Here is a 16,544-nt window from a genome sequence, read left to right as displayed (position 1 = left end):
TAGCCATGCAGAGGCGCTTATCGAGAGAAGAAGATGGAGAAAGTGGGGATATTTTTTTCAAAACAAAAGACGCTGGCGTGTGGAATTGATCCCTGGCCGCTTGCAGAGAAGTGCGGGGGCGGAGGGCGTGCGGAGGTGATATGTGTGTTCCAAGCCCGCGTGGGTGGGATGGAGGGTGAGAAGCCTGGCTTCCCACATCTAATCCTGAACATCAATTTTGTTTTATGTGTTTTATTAGCCCTTGATTTTAATGAAGATGAATTTCTGTGTGTATTCTTCTGGGTACACAATGGTTGAAGACTCTCAGCGGAGTACGTTTTACTTGGTGGACTAAGTATAATTTGAGTATTCCATTATAGTAGAGATTGGATTGCTTCGTAGTGACCTACATTGACAGGCAAAAGATGCTCTTTCTCCCTACGCCTCCCCATATGTAGGCCTTGTTTAGTTCACCTCGAATTCCAAAAAGTTTTCAAGTCTGTCACATCGAATCTTGCAGCACATGCATAAAGTATTAAATATATATAAAAATAAAAACTAATCACATAGTTTGACTGTAAATCGCGAGACGAATCTTTTAACCTTAGTTAGCTTATGATTGAACAATATTTACCACAAACAAACGAAAGTAGTATAGTAGCGAAATCCAATTTTTTTTCACGTCTAAACAAGGCCGTAGTCTTGGTGGACCGAGCTTTGACTGTGCAACTATCTATTAGCAGATAGATTCAAATATGTCTTATTAAAAAATAGCTAGCTAAAATTTAGCGGTTATTAACTACTCAATCTATCCCAAAATATAAAGACGTTTGATATTTTGACATTGAGTTTGACCACTCATTTTATTCAAAAAATTATACAAAATACCAATTCTTTTGTCGTGGCTTAGTTTATTAATAAAAGTTCTTCAAGAATGACTTAAATTTGATTATGTTTGCATAATTTTTTTTTGAATAAAACGAGTGGTCAAATTTGGGGTCAAAAAAGCCAAACGTCTTATAATTTGGCATGGTAGCCAACTATCTTAAGTTGGACTAACTTTATAGGAAATAGTAACAAACATCTATGACATAAAATAAGCACATTATAAAAAATACTCCCTCTGCTTCAAATTATAAGTTGTTTTAACTTTTTTGATACATCAATTTTGCTATACATCTAGATATAATATATGTTTACATATGTACAAAAATCTATGCAAAAAAGTCAAAGTGATTTATAATTTTGAATGGAAGAGTATATTTTATGGTAATGATATCAGTTTGAAGTCATAAACTTTGATGGTTTTGTTTATAAGTTTGGTCTCCAAGAATCTATTTATTCAGAAATATAATGAGTTTTTTTAGTGATGATGGATCTAAACAGGCTAAGGCCTTGTTTAGTTTCAAAAAATTTTGGGAAATCGATACTGTAGCACTTTCGTTTGTATTTGACAAATATTGTCCAATCATGGACTAACTAGGCTTAAAAGATTCGTCTCGTCAATTTCGACCAAACTGTGCAATTAGTTTTTATTTTTGTCTATATTTAATATTCCATACATATGTCTAAAGATTCGATGTGACATGGAATCTGAAAAATTTTGCAAAATTTTTTGGAAACTAAACAAGGCCTAAAATTAATGCAATCCACCAATCACATCCGCAATGTTTTTGCTAGTCTGCTACGGGGCTGCTTATTTTTCAATTTTTTTTTGTAAATTCTTTTAAAACTCTCCGTTGCATCGAATTTTTTAGCACATACATAGAGCATTAAATATAGATAAAAAATTACTAATTACATCATTTGTCTTTAATTTACGCGACGAATATTTTAAAACTAATTAGTCCATAATTGATAATAATTATCAAATACAAATAAAAATACTATAATATCTATTTTGTAAAATTTTCACCACTAAACATACGTTTACAAATTTCCTCTAGCATGCACCAACTTTAGCCGTCTGATCTGATCGAGCTCCTTCAGATCGCTGACGAGTCACGATCCACCCATTCTGTTCCGCATCCGTGCTCGCGCAAATAGTCCCGGCCGCTGCCTCGCGGTCGCCTTCCTCTCGTCCGTCGATGGCGGCGGCCGTCGCGCCTCCGCGGGGACAGCACATCGAGGTATATCTCTTTTGCAGCTTGTTCTCCGCGCACGCTTTCTGTGTTCGCCATGGGAGGTGTGCCTTGAGCCCTTGACGGCGATGAAGGTTAGGGTGCGGTCGCTAGGGTGAGCTTTGCTCGTTGGGTTTCAGTGTAGGCGGGCTGTGAGAAGATGCGGTGGAGGCGGCGTGGAGTTGGAAGCTGTGGCCTGTGGGGGACGGCGGCGCAGCAGTAGTACTTTGGGTGAAGATGGCGACTGGTGGGGAGGCAAGGCAATGGTCGCGTCGCGGTAGCAGTAGCACATTTGAATCACGCCATTGGCCAAAACAGCAGCTCTTCAAAACATTTATTGTACTCCGTGCCTGTTGAATGCTCTTTCGCCTTATAATTACGCCTATCATGGAAAAGTTGGCTTATACTCTCCCGTATCGGATTTAGAAGTCGTTTAGGATAGCGACACGGTCTTCAAAACATAATTTTGACCTCTTATTTTTATAAAAATACTTAGAAAAAATAATATATGTATATTTTTATGAAAGTATTTTTCAAGACGAATCTATTCATATAAGTTTTACATTGGTAAACTCAACAATTTAAAATTTATTGATGATTTATATTCCTAATATTTGATTCAGACCTTGTCCAAAACGACTTCTAAATCTGATACGGAGGGAGTACATGGCTCTTCTTGGTCAATTGTACCGGTCTACCAGAGCCTCGTTAAAAAAAATCGTTTAAAAAATTGTAGGCCCAACGTTAAGATGTTTATGCTTACAAAGTCATTTTCTTTTATTACATGATCTAAGGGGGTGTTTAGTTCCCCTCCTATTCCAAAAAATTTTGGGTTTTGGTTCATCATTTTGCAAAATGGAACTAAACACCATCTAAAAATTTTGGCAAAAAGGTGGTTATTCTCCATTTTGGATTTTGGACTCAAGAGACCAAAAAAAACCCAAAAGAGTCTCATGAGGCTCTTATGAGGGCAATAAATTCTGCATTTTGGATGGAACTAAACATGACCTCTGAAATTTTGGCATTTTGCATTCCATCATTCCAAAGTAGTTGGTATTTTGCATTTTGCATTCCATGGGGAACTAAACATGCCCATAGTGGATTTCTTTGCAAAAGGAGGACTGGTTAAAATAAACAGCTCAACAAGATAATTTGGGTGTGATTAAACAGACAAAATGGATAAACACGGTGATGTATGCTGTATTGCTGTAGCTCTGATGCTCTACACTACATCTTGCATTTTTTAAGTTGTTGCACACGTTGTTTAGATGCATCAATATAGCCCTTGTTCCTTTACAGTTCCTTCATATTTTCTTCAGTTATCTTATTCTTGTGGTTTGACTTAGGTACTGTTTGCCACTCACCTGAATACCTGATGCTTTCTGCCATGCGGGGGTTGCATACTGACCTTTTCTCAACAATGGTTTGCTACTTTGCTGGGCCACTGAGGTTCTCTACTTCTCTCCTATGATAAATATAATAGATTTCTTTGCAAAAGAAGAAGGGTTGATTAAATATATAGCTCCACACAATAATATGTGAGTGATTAAACAGACAAAATGGATAAACACGTTGATATGTGCTGTATTGCTGTAAAAAGTTGCTGCACATGTTGTTTAGATGATTGAACTGAGTCCTTATTCCTTTACAGTACCTTCAAATTTTCTTCAGTTAACTTATTCTTGTGGCTTCATTTTGTACTGTTTGCCACTCACCTGGTGCTTTCTGCCATGCATGAGTTGCATGCTGACCTTTTGTTAGCTTTGGTTTTCTTTGCCACTGAGGTTATTTACTTCTCTCCTATGATGTTCTTTTAGATGGAAACACAATTCCATTAAGTAACCAATTCCGGTAAATCACTGGAAACGTGAGGGATTACAAACTCTGGTGCCTGATCTAGCCACAAACTAGAATTACCCACATCCAAACAGGCACCATAAGACACTAGGCAATCAGCTACAACATTACAAGTCCTATACACTTAGTAATATTACAGCATATGAAGTCAAAGGCCATACAACTTTTAATTTCTCTGAAGAGCATCCCTAGCTCTGATCGATCAAAATCTTTAGAAGAAAGTGCAGACTTTAAGGTCTTGGCATCTAACTCAATTAACACTTCCTTCATCCCACAGATGCTGCAATTCCAAGTCTTTTAAACACGCCAAACTTCCAGCATGAAGGGCACTTGAAAGAAATTCCAAATGCCCTGCAGCAGCAGCAGCCATAAAGGCTCCTTTGTGATCTCGGATTATGCGTCCCCATCCTCCAGATTTGCTATTCTGCAAGAACGTGCCATTACAATTGATTTTGTAAAACCCTTCTCGAGGTGGTCTCCATTTTCCATGTTTTGATTCTGAGGGGGACGAAGCTGATTTTAACTTTGTCATTTGGCAAGAGTGATACAAAACAGAGCTGCATAGTTCTTCAGTTGTGTACTTCCTCTCCCCTTGGTTTGTTTTGTTTCTAACATTCGACCAACACCATAAGAGAATGACCACTTTCAGCTTTATTTCTTCTTGGAGATAAGAAATAAGATCCATGACATCAAGAGCAGCTCCTTGATTGGCCATGTGCATCCTCAGATCTTCCAAGTCAAGACTTCTCCAAAGTCGAAACCTGTTTGACAGATTTGCAATTGAAAAAGAGGTGGCCACAGTCCTCATCAAGGCGATGGCACATTGGGCAAAGGGTGTCCAGCTCTGTTACTCTCCTTTTGATGTTTACTCTCACTGGATGGCTGTTATGCGCCAACCTCCACATGAACACCTTGATTTTGTTGGTGACATTTAGACCCCATATTTTTTTAAAACATGGATTGATCCAATTTGCACATTGAAGATGATGTGTCCGCCTTACAGAAATGGCCGCGACGCTTGATTGCCAATGCATATGCAGACTTGGCAGAAAATAAACCCTTTGGGGTCAGCACGCCAGGCAACTGTGTCTTCCATGCCATCTGGGACAAAGGTCTCTCTGATTAGCTGAACATCCCAAGTCCCAGTCAATGGATCAACCAATTCAGCAACCTTGGTGAGGAGGGACCTGTTTCTGGGAGTGATAACCTTTCTAGAGCCGTCTTCCCTGCGCCATCCGTTTCTTAGTTAGTACAGCCTTTCTGCTCTGCCATGTTGTGGCGATTTGTGTTATGTTTGCCCTCCGGGATAGATACAGCTCCTCGCCGTAACTATCTTGAATTTGTAAATCTTCCTTATTCCACTTAATGAAGCACGTGCGAAGGCACGCTTTCAAAAAAAAAAAACCTTTCTAGTTCCACTTCTGGGGGTCCATGGATCAGACCATTTTTTCACTTGGTTTCTGTCTAATTCTCCATATTATACCTTCCTTTAATAGCCCCATACCTCTCAGAATGCTCCACCATGTATAAGATATTCCACCTTTAACAGTAGCTTCAAGAAGTTTTCCAGTTGGAAAATATTTGGCGCATAAGCTGTCAGGTTGGGTAAGAAGACGCCACCCTTGTCTAGCTAACATGGCCAAATTGAAGGCATGAAGGTCCCTAAAGCCCAGCCCCCCTAGATTTTTTGACCTTGTCAGTTTGTGCCATCCAATCCAATTAATTTTGTTAACTCTTGCTGGCTCCACCAATACCTCCCCCCTATCATAGAGCTAATTTCATAATATAAGCTTTTGGAAAGGTCAAAGCAAGACAAGTCGGATAGAGCTCTACCAAACAAGGTCTAATGTAGCATGTGTACAAATATATATTATATAATTTACTAAAAACATAAGACAAATACATTTAAAAAGTATTACAAGTATTTTTAAAATAAGTAATAAACTCTAAAAGTGATTTAAAATAACTTACTATCTAAATACTTATGCACTTTGCTCAAAATTATAGGGCCACGGACCACCCTCTAGCTACGCCCATGCGGCTTACTATATTATTTTTGCGAATGCGCAACAACTTCCATGTCTTATGTTTTTCTTCCAACTTTGGCTCCCCATAAATCCCTGTGAAACACCATTTTCTTCCAGAGTCTTCCTTCACCACCGCATGAATATGATATCTAGATAAGCTTTTTACTGTTAAATCAACTTCTTTATTCCAGAAGAGATCTAGGCCTCCACTTAGCCCTTTACAATCCTTCACAATTAAGTTGGGCATATTAAGGATCCATCTGAACCTCTCAATCCTGTTCCAATCCATTTTTGTTTCAGAGAGAAAGAGGATGTCTGAGGATTCATACTTCTGGAGATCCAGAAGCCCACAAACTGCCAAGGCATTCCCCAATTCATACTTCTGCAGTTCCAAGCGATTATCCTCATTTGGTTGGGCGGGATTCCCCTGGCAACCTGGCCTTGCTAGCAATAGTTTCAATTGTTGTGCCATCCGCTTTCAGTCAGTTAGCTGTCTTGGTTAGAACTTCCTCCACTCTCTGTTTTTTTTTCAGGCTTACATCATTCACCTCAATCTCTTCTATAAGATGGCGTTTATGAACCAGACCATCACCAAGCAACTTGCCATCACCCAAATTAGCTTTTCGGCTCCTTATCATATAGGAGGTTTTCTTCTCTGGTTTAGGAGACGACATCACAGTGGAGGCCTGTGGCTGCTGGTTGAAGACTCCGAAAACCCCAAACCAGCCCCTGTCCCACAAGCTGCATCGTCCATACTCCCTACTGCCTCCTTTCCTATGTTTTCTATTTCCATCACAGTATCTGGGGTGTACTGCTCCTCAGAAACATCTAGGCTGCAGATCAGGTTTGGAGCAATTCACTTCCTCCTGATGACATTCTTCTCTATTGTCAGGACTATTGATGCCACCATCAACCCTGACTTTTGAACCTCCACGATTTCTAGGATAGCAACTTGTCCACTTTTTTCACCAAACTTCACCTCTGCAGACAGTCCAGAGATTAATTCTTTTGGGGATCTGCTTCTATCGTCCAGCATTGGGGTCTTCAGTGGGCTGGTGGGCTCTTCCCTTTTATCCAATTTGTTGCTGAACCTGGCACTTCTTGAAACTGTTCCCTTTGATTCTCTCCAGCTCAACTTCCTTGCACTCCTTTAACTTCTTTCCATTTACTACCCCCAGAGCCACTGCTATTCTTTCCTCGACTTCTGTTATCCTCCAAAAAATGCCTCTGAGATGCCATCACGCATAACTCACTGCTAAACGGCTTCCTCATCATCTCCACCCTCGCGTCACAAACTTTATCTGTATGCCTAAGGAGCCCACAGATGTAATAAAAATTCATGCTCCAAGAGTTCGAGACCCACTCTGAGTCGCCAGAACTCACGAGCGAGTCAGAGAGCAACCAAAGACTTTTTGGCGTTTCTCTTATGATGGATTTAATTTTACATTGTGTTGCTCACCATTGTTTTTTTCCCCTTGCTGTTATTCTTGGTTTCCTTTCTAGGATTTTCCATTATGTGCCCCTGCAAGTACATCAGATTGTACTGGACAACTGGTCAAATATCTAAGAATTACATGTGCAAAAAGAATCTAAGAATTAGTCATACTACCTCATTTCTTGGCACATGGATTTTTTTTTTGTTTTTTTTTTGTTCTTTTTTTTTTGCCAATGTGGATGTCTAATCACGTACACTCTTTTTTGTGTTGCAGACTGCAGTGTTAGATGCAATAACATGAAATGAATGCAGTACAATATCACTCTCCTGAATGTATATTTCTGTATCTGTTTGACAACCTGCTTGGCACCTAATCAGGTTGGTTCCTTATCGACATGGTATGTATTCTAAGCACATGATAAAAACCTGTTTGATCTTTTTAGCTTCTATAAATAATTCATCTTAATTCTACTTCTTGAAAATACTTGTGTCTTGTAGCATTTGCATTGTTCATTGAATCTTCTGAGCTCTTTGTTCATTCTATCATACCCTGTCCTACCTGGTCATATTTTGCTGGCATATTTTTCTGAATCTTTGTTAACTGTTAAAAATCTATTGTTTCCCTCACTGGCTTATTTAACTGCTATATGCCACTGCTGTATATGTTTTTGCTCTGTTTCAAAACTTTGTGATGTTAAGTAGCATCCGTGTGCAAGTTGGCATGCCTATATTATGCCCAGATTGCTTAACTGTTTGATCTAATTTGCAAATTGTCGTTTCCATGTTAGCTTATTGTTTTATCATTTTGATTCGTTTGCACAAACTAGGATCATAATGAGCTCCTTTTCTTTTGACCTACACTTTTCTATCAACGTGTATCCCTTTCAAGAGGCTCATTATTTGCTCACTGAGAAAACACAGATCACATGCCTGCTTCGCAATAAATTGTCTCAAGTATCCAGTAAAAAATATTTGTTACATTTAACTTCGCATGATCTTCAGTGCATATCTTTGACACTAGTGTCTTCTAGAATATATTCCAAATATCCTTCAAATTATGAGATTTTCCAAGTATTTTTCAATGCAATCTACACATATACCCTAGACGTTTCCAAACTAAAGCATTTGAGTTATGGATGTTTGTATTCTTTAAGAAGATTTGACCTAATCTTGTTCAAAGCAACATGTTTTTATAATCAGTGTATAAAGTTGCTTGCTGCCTGACATGCCATCTGGGCATATATGATATGGTAGGTGCCCCTTTCATTTCCTCCCCCCCCCCCCCCCCCCCCTCCCCTATGATAATGGCTCCAATTAGATACTCCCTCTGATGCCACTGCCATGGCTTGCAAATTGCAAATATAGATGCTATTAAAAGTGAAAAAAGGCATACTAATATGCACATAACATCAGTCATAATGCATAGAATATTCTAGAGTGCAGGTACTATGCCGAATCGTGAAGTGTTGTCAGACAGACATAGCGTCCTCATCACTGCGTCCGGATTACAAACTCCAGCGTTTTCATTTCCTGGCTCTTCAATTTTGTAAGTCATGATCAAACTGCGACCCCGCATCAGCTATCTTGAAATGAAAAGAGTGCACCATCACTTAATCCCATCTGCTATGAAAAGTCATGAGACTGGCGTCACTCTTTTCAGATACCTGCCTTTCTGCCTTTTTGCCTCGAGGACGGGCCTTCCGAGACACTGCGACAATGCACTTGTCCACCCTCCAGAAAATTATTTACACGTACGCAATATTCAGTATATGATCAACAATAAATAAAGATATAAAAGATGCTTCAAAAAGAGGGTGACATATGGACCCTCTCTTGCATATCTGATATTTGTTTCACACACAACCACTCGGATATATGTGCATAACCAATCTCACATTCATGTGTAGGAGCTAGCTGCGCAAGATCACATCCAGGCGTACATACGCACGGGCTAGCTGCGCATGATCCAGCCATCCGAGCTAGCTGCGCGAGATCAGCAGCTGATCTATGGTGCTCAGCATCGGTTTCAGAATTCACATTTATTTTTTGTAGATATATAAGCTAGCCTTTTATTTTGAAGATAACAGATATTGTTCTGTTCTCTGCACCCCTGTATAATAATGAAACACCGGAAACCAGCCGTACAAAGGGAAAGAAATGAGAAAAGACTGAAACAAGGATCTTTTAATGGATTTCCTTCGATCTTAATGAAATCACGAAGTGTGATCTATATGCTGCTGCACTTCATGGTCGGCGTCGCTGTCATTGTTTGTTCCGTCACCATATCACCCATCAATCTATCAATCGACCACTTGGTTATGTCAGATCCAGGTCAACACGTCCTTTGTCCTTTCAAAGTCCTTTGTCCTTTCAAAGTCGTGTAGATACTCCAATGCTTACGTCTTGTTTAATTCACCTCGAAATTTAAAAAGTTTTCAAGATTCTCCATAGCATCGAATTTTGCGGCACATGCATGAAGCATTAAATATAGACGAAAATAAAAACTAATTGCACAGTTTGTCTGTAAATCGTAAGACGAATCTTTTGATTCTAATTAGTTCATGATTGGACAATATTTGTCAAATAAAAACGAAGTGCTACAATAGCGAAATCCGAAATTTTTTTAAACTAAACAAGTCCTTAGTTTTGTGTATGCGACCTTGATTATTACCTACCCCAAACGATGGCCTTGTTTAGTTCACCCTGAAAATCAAAAAGTTTTCAAGATTTCCCGTCACATCGAATCTTGTGGCACTTGTATGAAACATTAAATATAGACGAAAACAAAAACTAATTACACAGTTTAGCTGTAAATTACGAGACGAATCTTTTGATTCTAGTTAGTCTATAATTGGATAATATTTGTCACAAACAAACGAAAGTGCTACAGTACCGAAAACTTTTCACTTTTCGGAATTAAACAAGGCCGATATATACCCACCTACCCCCAAACGCTATATATACCCACCCACCCTCCAAGCATCGAACGAAAACAGAAAGGCAAGCTTTGAGAAACTCTAATCGCTGCTCCTCTTTTCTCCTCCTCCCCTGGCCGGCAAACCATACCAGCGCGTCTATACACGACAAACGCCAAGAGCTCACCGGCGACCTCGACTCTAACACCACCGAGACAAGTACACCTCACCGCCGACGACTCGACTTCAACACCACCCTCACAGTCTGCTTCGCCTATACCTCGATCTACTTTAACGAAGAACGAGCATCCTCACGTGTTACTGCTTCTTCGATCTGTGGTACCTCAACTTCATCGACACCACCATCACCGGCGACCTCGAGTACTTCGACACCGTCCTCACCGACGACCTCGACTTCTTCTTCGAAAACACTCTCTCGTTGGCGACCTCGACTTATTCTTGGATAACACCCTCGTCGGCAACCTCGACTTCTTCTTCGACAACACCCTCAATGGCGATCTAGACTTCTTCTTGGGCAACACCCTAACCGGCGATCTCGACTTCTTCTTGGACAATACTCTCACCGGTGATCTCGACTTCTTTAGCAACCACCTGATCACTGCTTCTTCTTCGGCAACACCCTCACCGACGACCTCGACTTCTTCTCAACACGACAACACCCTCACCGGCGACCTTGACTTCTTCTAGAACAACACCCTCACCGGCGACCTCGATCGACTTCTTCGGCAACATCCTCACAGGCGACCTCAACTTCTTCTTGGACAACACCCTGCCCGGCGACCTCGACTTCTTCAACACCATCCTCACCGGTAACCCCGACTTCTTCACCCCTCCATCACCGGCGGCGACCTTGAGTACTTCAACTCGAGTACTCGGTGGCTAGCTCTTGGGGAAAAAAAAACACCACCCTCGGCGGTTGCTTCGCCTAAACCTCTACTTTAACAAACAGCGCGCGAGCATCCTCATCCTCACCGGCCGGGAGCGGGATCCGCACGTATTTCCGGCTGCTTCGATCTTCAACAACAGATCTCACAGGCGATCCACATATATGGTGCTCTCGGGCTGCTTCCGTTGCCTCAACCTCTCCATTAACGGCTTCACGGAACTCTCTCCAACGGCAACCGTCTGAATCGATCTCAGGTTTGCACACACTTTCCTGCTGGACATTACGTTGTCGCCTTGCTCTTGTCTTGTGTGTGCATGCAGCATAATATCCTCGGTGTCCTTAGGGCCAAACAAGCAGCTTGCAGATAGCCCGTAGAGAGAAAAAAAACAACATATTTTGTATATAGTTGGCTGCTCGAATCGGTGTTTAGGAAAGAGCATCTGTTCCTTAGGGGCGCATGTGCTCCCACACCGGTGTTCAGTGCGTGGGACTGGAGGAGTACGTAGAAGCTTGCACCAGCCACCAGAGCGCTTCGAGTGGGAAGAAGGCGTCCCTCTGTTAAACGATCTTGCGCTGGCGCGTGGTCGATCGTGCGGGCACGTGCCGTTGCCGGCCGAGTCGTGTGGCGGGTGCAGGGGATGCGTGAGCTAGCGATGGGCGGCCTTGTTCGTCGTCTGCCGTTCAGCAGAACAATGCCTCCGTCCACGGCCGCCATTCCACCCCCGCGCGCCATTGCTGCGCCACCGCTGGCCTCCCCCTCTCGGTCCTCAGAACCTACACAGCCGGCCTGCGCCACCTGCCGCGGGAGGCATCCCCACGCCTCGCCGCCACCGCCGCCGCGCGCCCGATCCTGTAGTATTTTCGTTTGTTTGTGGCAAATATTGTCTAATCAGAAACTAACTAGGCTCAAAAGATTCGTCTCGTAAATTACAGATAAACTATACAATTAGTTTTTGTTTTGGTCTCGTTTAGTTCGCAAAATTTTTTGTTTTTGGGTACTGTAGTATTTCGTTTCTATTTGACAAACATTGTCAAATCACGAAGTAACTAGGCTCAAAAGATTCATCTCACAAATTACAGGTAAAGTGTGCAGTTAGTTTTTATTTTCGTCTATATTTAATGCTCTATGTATACGATCAAAGATTCGATGTGACGGGGAATCTTGAAAATTTTTGCGAACTAAACAAGACCTTAGTGCTTTATACATGTGCTACAAGATTTGATGTGACGGAGAATCTTGAAAAGTTTTTGAATTTTGGGTCAACTAAACAAGGCCCACGCTCAGTCACACAGTTTTCCATGCACGATGATGAGACCAACCTGACAACATCGTTCGGATGATCATGATCCATACACCAACATATATATATACTCCAGTAATCAATCATTTTTTTTATTTTTTTTAAAATACTAGTCTCTAGTATATATCTCTGACATAGGTTTGCGTGTCTAGTTGTACAATTCGGAGGGAGTAGTCCAACCGTAACTATGACGAGTTTATTTCTTTCATATTTTTTTCTATTCACCCTTTGTCGGAGGAGGGAGTAGTCCAACCTACTATATATGATGAGTTTATTTATTTATTTTAGTTTTTTCTATTCACCCTAAGTCATACTAGATGCCAAGTCGCCAGCACATATATACTCTCTCCATCCCAAATTGTAAGTCATTCCAAGAATCTTGGAGAGTCAATGCAATTTCACGTTTGACCAAAATTATAGAGAAAAATACTAAGATTTGTAACGTAAAGTGAGTATACTATGAAAATATAATTAAGAAAGAATCTAATGATACTTAGTTGGTACCATAATAATTATTATTTTATAATATAAATTTGGTCAAATTTAGAAAAGTTTGACTCTCCAAGATTCTTGGAATGACTTACAATTTGGGATGGAGGGAGTACAATACAGTACGCCTGCTAATGGGTGAGATCCCAACCCATTTCCAACCCGCCGTTCCAAATCAAATGAATCATATTTTACGATCCTCCGGGCCTTGTTTAGATGCAAAAACTTTTTAGATTTTGACACTGTAGCATTTTCGTTTTTATTTGACAAACATTGTCTAATTATAGAGTAACTAGGCTTAAAAGATTCGTATCATGATTTACAGGTAAACTGTGCAATTAGTTATCTTTTTTATCTATATTTAATGTTCCATGCAAGTGACGCAAAATTCGATGCGATGAAGAATCTTGTAAAGTTTTAGGTTTTTGGATGCATCTAAACAAATATCCCATCCCAAACCAACTTAATTAGACCGATCAGTTGTCCTAGATCATTCTTCTGGCTCATTTTATTAATACTCTTTCTCTGTTGTACAAATCGTGGTGCTCAATACAGTACACAACCATGCAGGTTGATGCACGCTGCCGGCCAGGCCCCCGCTACCACCGGCCTGAGTGTGAGCCCTTTTCTGCCGGCAGCGCCCGTGCAGCTAGTCCGGCTGAGGAAGCTGTTGTACCTGCAGGCGTCAGGTACGGTGCTTGCCGCCGCCGGCGAGGTCTCCGACGGCCTGTTGACAAGCTTCGTATTACTCATGGCACTACTTTGCTGTGCTGGCGTTGTCGGCATCTGTGTCCTGGGGTGGCTGCTGTTCTGGCGCCGCAAGGCCGTGACCTCCCTCGAGTTCGATGACCAGGAAGTACTTGACAACCTTTCCGACAACAATATAATTGGTCGCAGTGAGACAGGAGACCAACTGTACCGGGTCCGTCTTCAGGACAGCAATGGCAGCGGGCGCTTCAGGTTGGTAACCGTGAAGAAGTTGGAGAACGAGATAGGAACGGTGGATGACAATCTTAAGAACCGATGCCAGTCCGAGGTAAACAAGCTGGGCGTCATCCGTCACGACAACATCATCAGCCTTGTCCACTGTATCGAGAGGGACGACATGATCCTGCTCTTATACGAGCACATGGAGAATGGCAGGCTTGACGAATGGCTGCTGCACTACCAGCCCCTGGACCTGGAAGCCAGCGAGCGGCGGCGGCATCGTCCGCCGCTGCGCTGGCGTGAACGGCGAGCCATTGCCGTCGGCGTGGCCAAAGGACTCTTTCACTTGCACCATGGATGCAACAAACCTATCATCCACCGCAACATCAAGCCGAGCAACATCTTGCTCGACGGCGACCTCAATGCCAAGATCGCTGGTTTCGACCTGGCCCAGATCAACCTTGCTGGACTGAGCCAGCCGTTGAGAAACTCGGAACTTCCGGCTGATTCCTTTGGGTACACGGCTCCAGGTGAGGCCCTACTGCTTCTAGTGTGCTTCCAATTTTCTTTTATGGGAACAATCCACAATGCCTAACCGCGTCTCTCTCTCTCTCTCTCTCTCTTTTTGGTGACAACCTAATAACCGCGTCACTTTTTTTGTTGTAGAATATGCGACGGTCGAGGTGAGTGAGAAGGTGGACGTGTACAGCTTTGGTGTGCTGCTGCTGGTCCTCGTTACGGGGAGACCAGCCAACACACCAGGAGCGCGCGGCCACTTGGCCACTTGGGCACGTGGACACCACGACGAACTGATCGCTGCTGGGGAATCCTACCATGAAGCCTTGGGGAGATCAGTCGACATGGATATCCCGGATCGGGCCAGGCAGTACTTGAAGGAGATGGCTGCCGTGTTCAGGCTCGGTGTGGATTGCACCGTCGCGGATCCACAGCAGAGGCCGTCCATGCAGACGGTTCTGAGCCGCCTCCAGAGGTCTTGGTGGCTGTGGGGACGACTGGGACAACAATGCGTCAGCCTATCGTGATCAACTACTACCATGCATATATCTACCAACAGGTCGGGCCAGGCACCGAGGATATGTCTCCAAAAAGAAAAGTCCCGGCCGGGGAGTAGTTCACTAGTATAGTAGTAAACTTATTATTATCTCCCCGGCCCAACGTCCAAAATCTAAAAAAAAGAAAAACATTACTTAGGTATATATGCCTTGACGCAAAAAAAAGGTAATAGTCCGTGTGGTCTGTGATTTCGTGTACATGCATGTACATATGTGCTTGCTCAAAAAAAAAAAACTTTATGTATTGCTATAATCTATCTATATATATTAACCCTGCTAACTTTGTATATACAATTGTTGTCGTATACATCATGCATGATCTTTATGTGTCGTTTACTTGTGCTTGTTTCTGCGTGATGGAATAGGGAGCAAGCACCAGTATTTCTCGGATCTCGATACTTTGTTTGGTGGGTCATGGGTGCACGCCTTGGACTTGATAGATCTTGACTTCAATTGGACATACACAATTTCTTTCGCGCCAACACATATATTAGCTTATGTTTTGGCTCTTATTAGTTTAAAATTTTCATTTCCTTTGATTCATAAAAATATTTTTTTTTCATTAGAGCAACTACAACAAAGCCTCTGCTTGAACTCTCAAACTCAATTTTGAGAGACGGAGTAAAAAAATAGGGTCTGGTAGGGCCCTCATTTGGCGCTAAAAGAATGAGATCGCTCTAAAATTAGGTCACTAAGCTCTCATTCTCGGGGGGCAATGCTTTAGGCCCTAATTATACTATTACCCCCATTTTCGCCCAAGCTTGTCCACCATACCCCATGTTGTCCCTGCCTCAACATGTCTAGGGTCGAGATGGCGAACTAAAGGGGAGAGTTGAAAAGCCGTTTCTACACTTAATCACGTCTACCGTGTAAAAATACATTGATTCAAACTATACGATTTAGTCTTGACTACATCCCTCTATCTAAATCACAAAGCACCTTACAAAGATCCTAAGCAAAGTATATATAAGGTTTTGAGATAGTAGAAACTCTCCTATAAAATTCCAATTAGCAAGGTCACATAGACCTATGCAACTAGTCAAGCAAACAACCGGGAGCTTCTACACATACTAGTGACCAACAAGCACAACACACAAGCTACACTAACACTACTCAACTAGTTACACTACACAAGCATAACTAGATAGCTAAGCCACTTAGCTACACAAGCTAATTAGCTGCACAAGAGAAAATACACTACCACAAGTATATGAATAAGTAAATACAAGCTAGTGTTTAGGGATTGCAAGTCAATAGGGAACACAAGTTGACACGGTGATTTTTATCTCGAGCTTCGGTGGTTTGCCAACTACGTAATCCCCACTGAGGCAAGTCCAAGGTTGTCATCGAACCTCTTGCTAGTGCCAAGCCCACAAGCTTGCTCTCACCCCTCCAACCTGATCACTAGCACTTGATCCAGCAATACCACTTGAGGCTCTTTACACCTTAGCTTTACTAGAGTTGCTCTTTACGATCTCCCGCAAGGTGAGCACAACACCCTTCATAATATGATC

At 42.0% G+C, this 16,544-nt stretch overlaps 1 protein-coding gene and 1 long non-coding RNA gene across 10 annotated transcripts; both read left to right on the top strand.

Moving 5' to 3' along the window:
- LOC110433056 lies at positions 1,820–9,665 on the top strand. Of its 8 annotated transcripts, none has more exons than XR_002450514.1 (7): positions 1,820–2,108; positions 3,446–3,548; positions 4,234–6,481; positions 7,693–7,796; positions 8,855–8,964; positions 9,079–9,169; positions 9,326–9,665. It is a non-coding gene; the product is annotated as an uncharacterized LOC110433056 (long non-coding RNA). The 8 variants fall into 8 exon arrangements; XR_002450520.1 differs by having other exon boundaries at positions 1,823–2,108; positions 7,693–8,668; XR_002450474.1 differs by lacking the exon at positions 4,234–6,481 and having other exon boundaries at positions 1,883–2,108; positions 7,693–8,668; positions 8,862–8,964.
- Positions 10,421–15,500, top strand: LOC8085703 (MDIS1-interacting receptor like kinase 1). Of its 2 annotated transcripts, none has more exons than XM_002468544.2 (4): positions 10,421–11,163; positions 11,304–11,494; positions 13,601–14,487; positions 14,624–15,500. In XM_002468544.2, the coding sequence occupies exons 3-4, from the start codon at positions 13,605–13,607 to the stop codon at positions 14,998–15,000; spliced, it is 1,260 nt and encodes a 419-aa protein (XP_002468589.1). In that variant the 5' UTR covers positions 10,421–11,163; positions 11,304–11,494; positions 13,601–13,604; the 3' UTR covers positions 15,001–15,500. The 2 variants fall into 2 exon arrangements, with proteins under 2 accessions (XP_002468589.1, XP_021317221.1); XM_021461546.1 differs by having other exon boundaries at positions 13,586–14,487.

This window comes from Sorghum bicolor, chromosome 1 (assembly GCF_000003195.3).
Source record: "Sorghum bicolor cultivar BTx623 chromosome 1, Sorghum_bicolor_NCBIv3, whole genome shotgun sequence".
Taxonomy (NCBI): domain Eukaryota; kingdom Viridiplantae; phylum Streptophyta; class Magnoliopsida; order Poales; family Poaceae; genus Sorghum; species Sorghum bicolor.
This window is presented reverse-complemented; position numbering and strand designations above follow the sequence as displayed.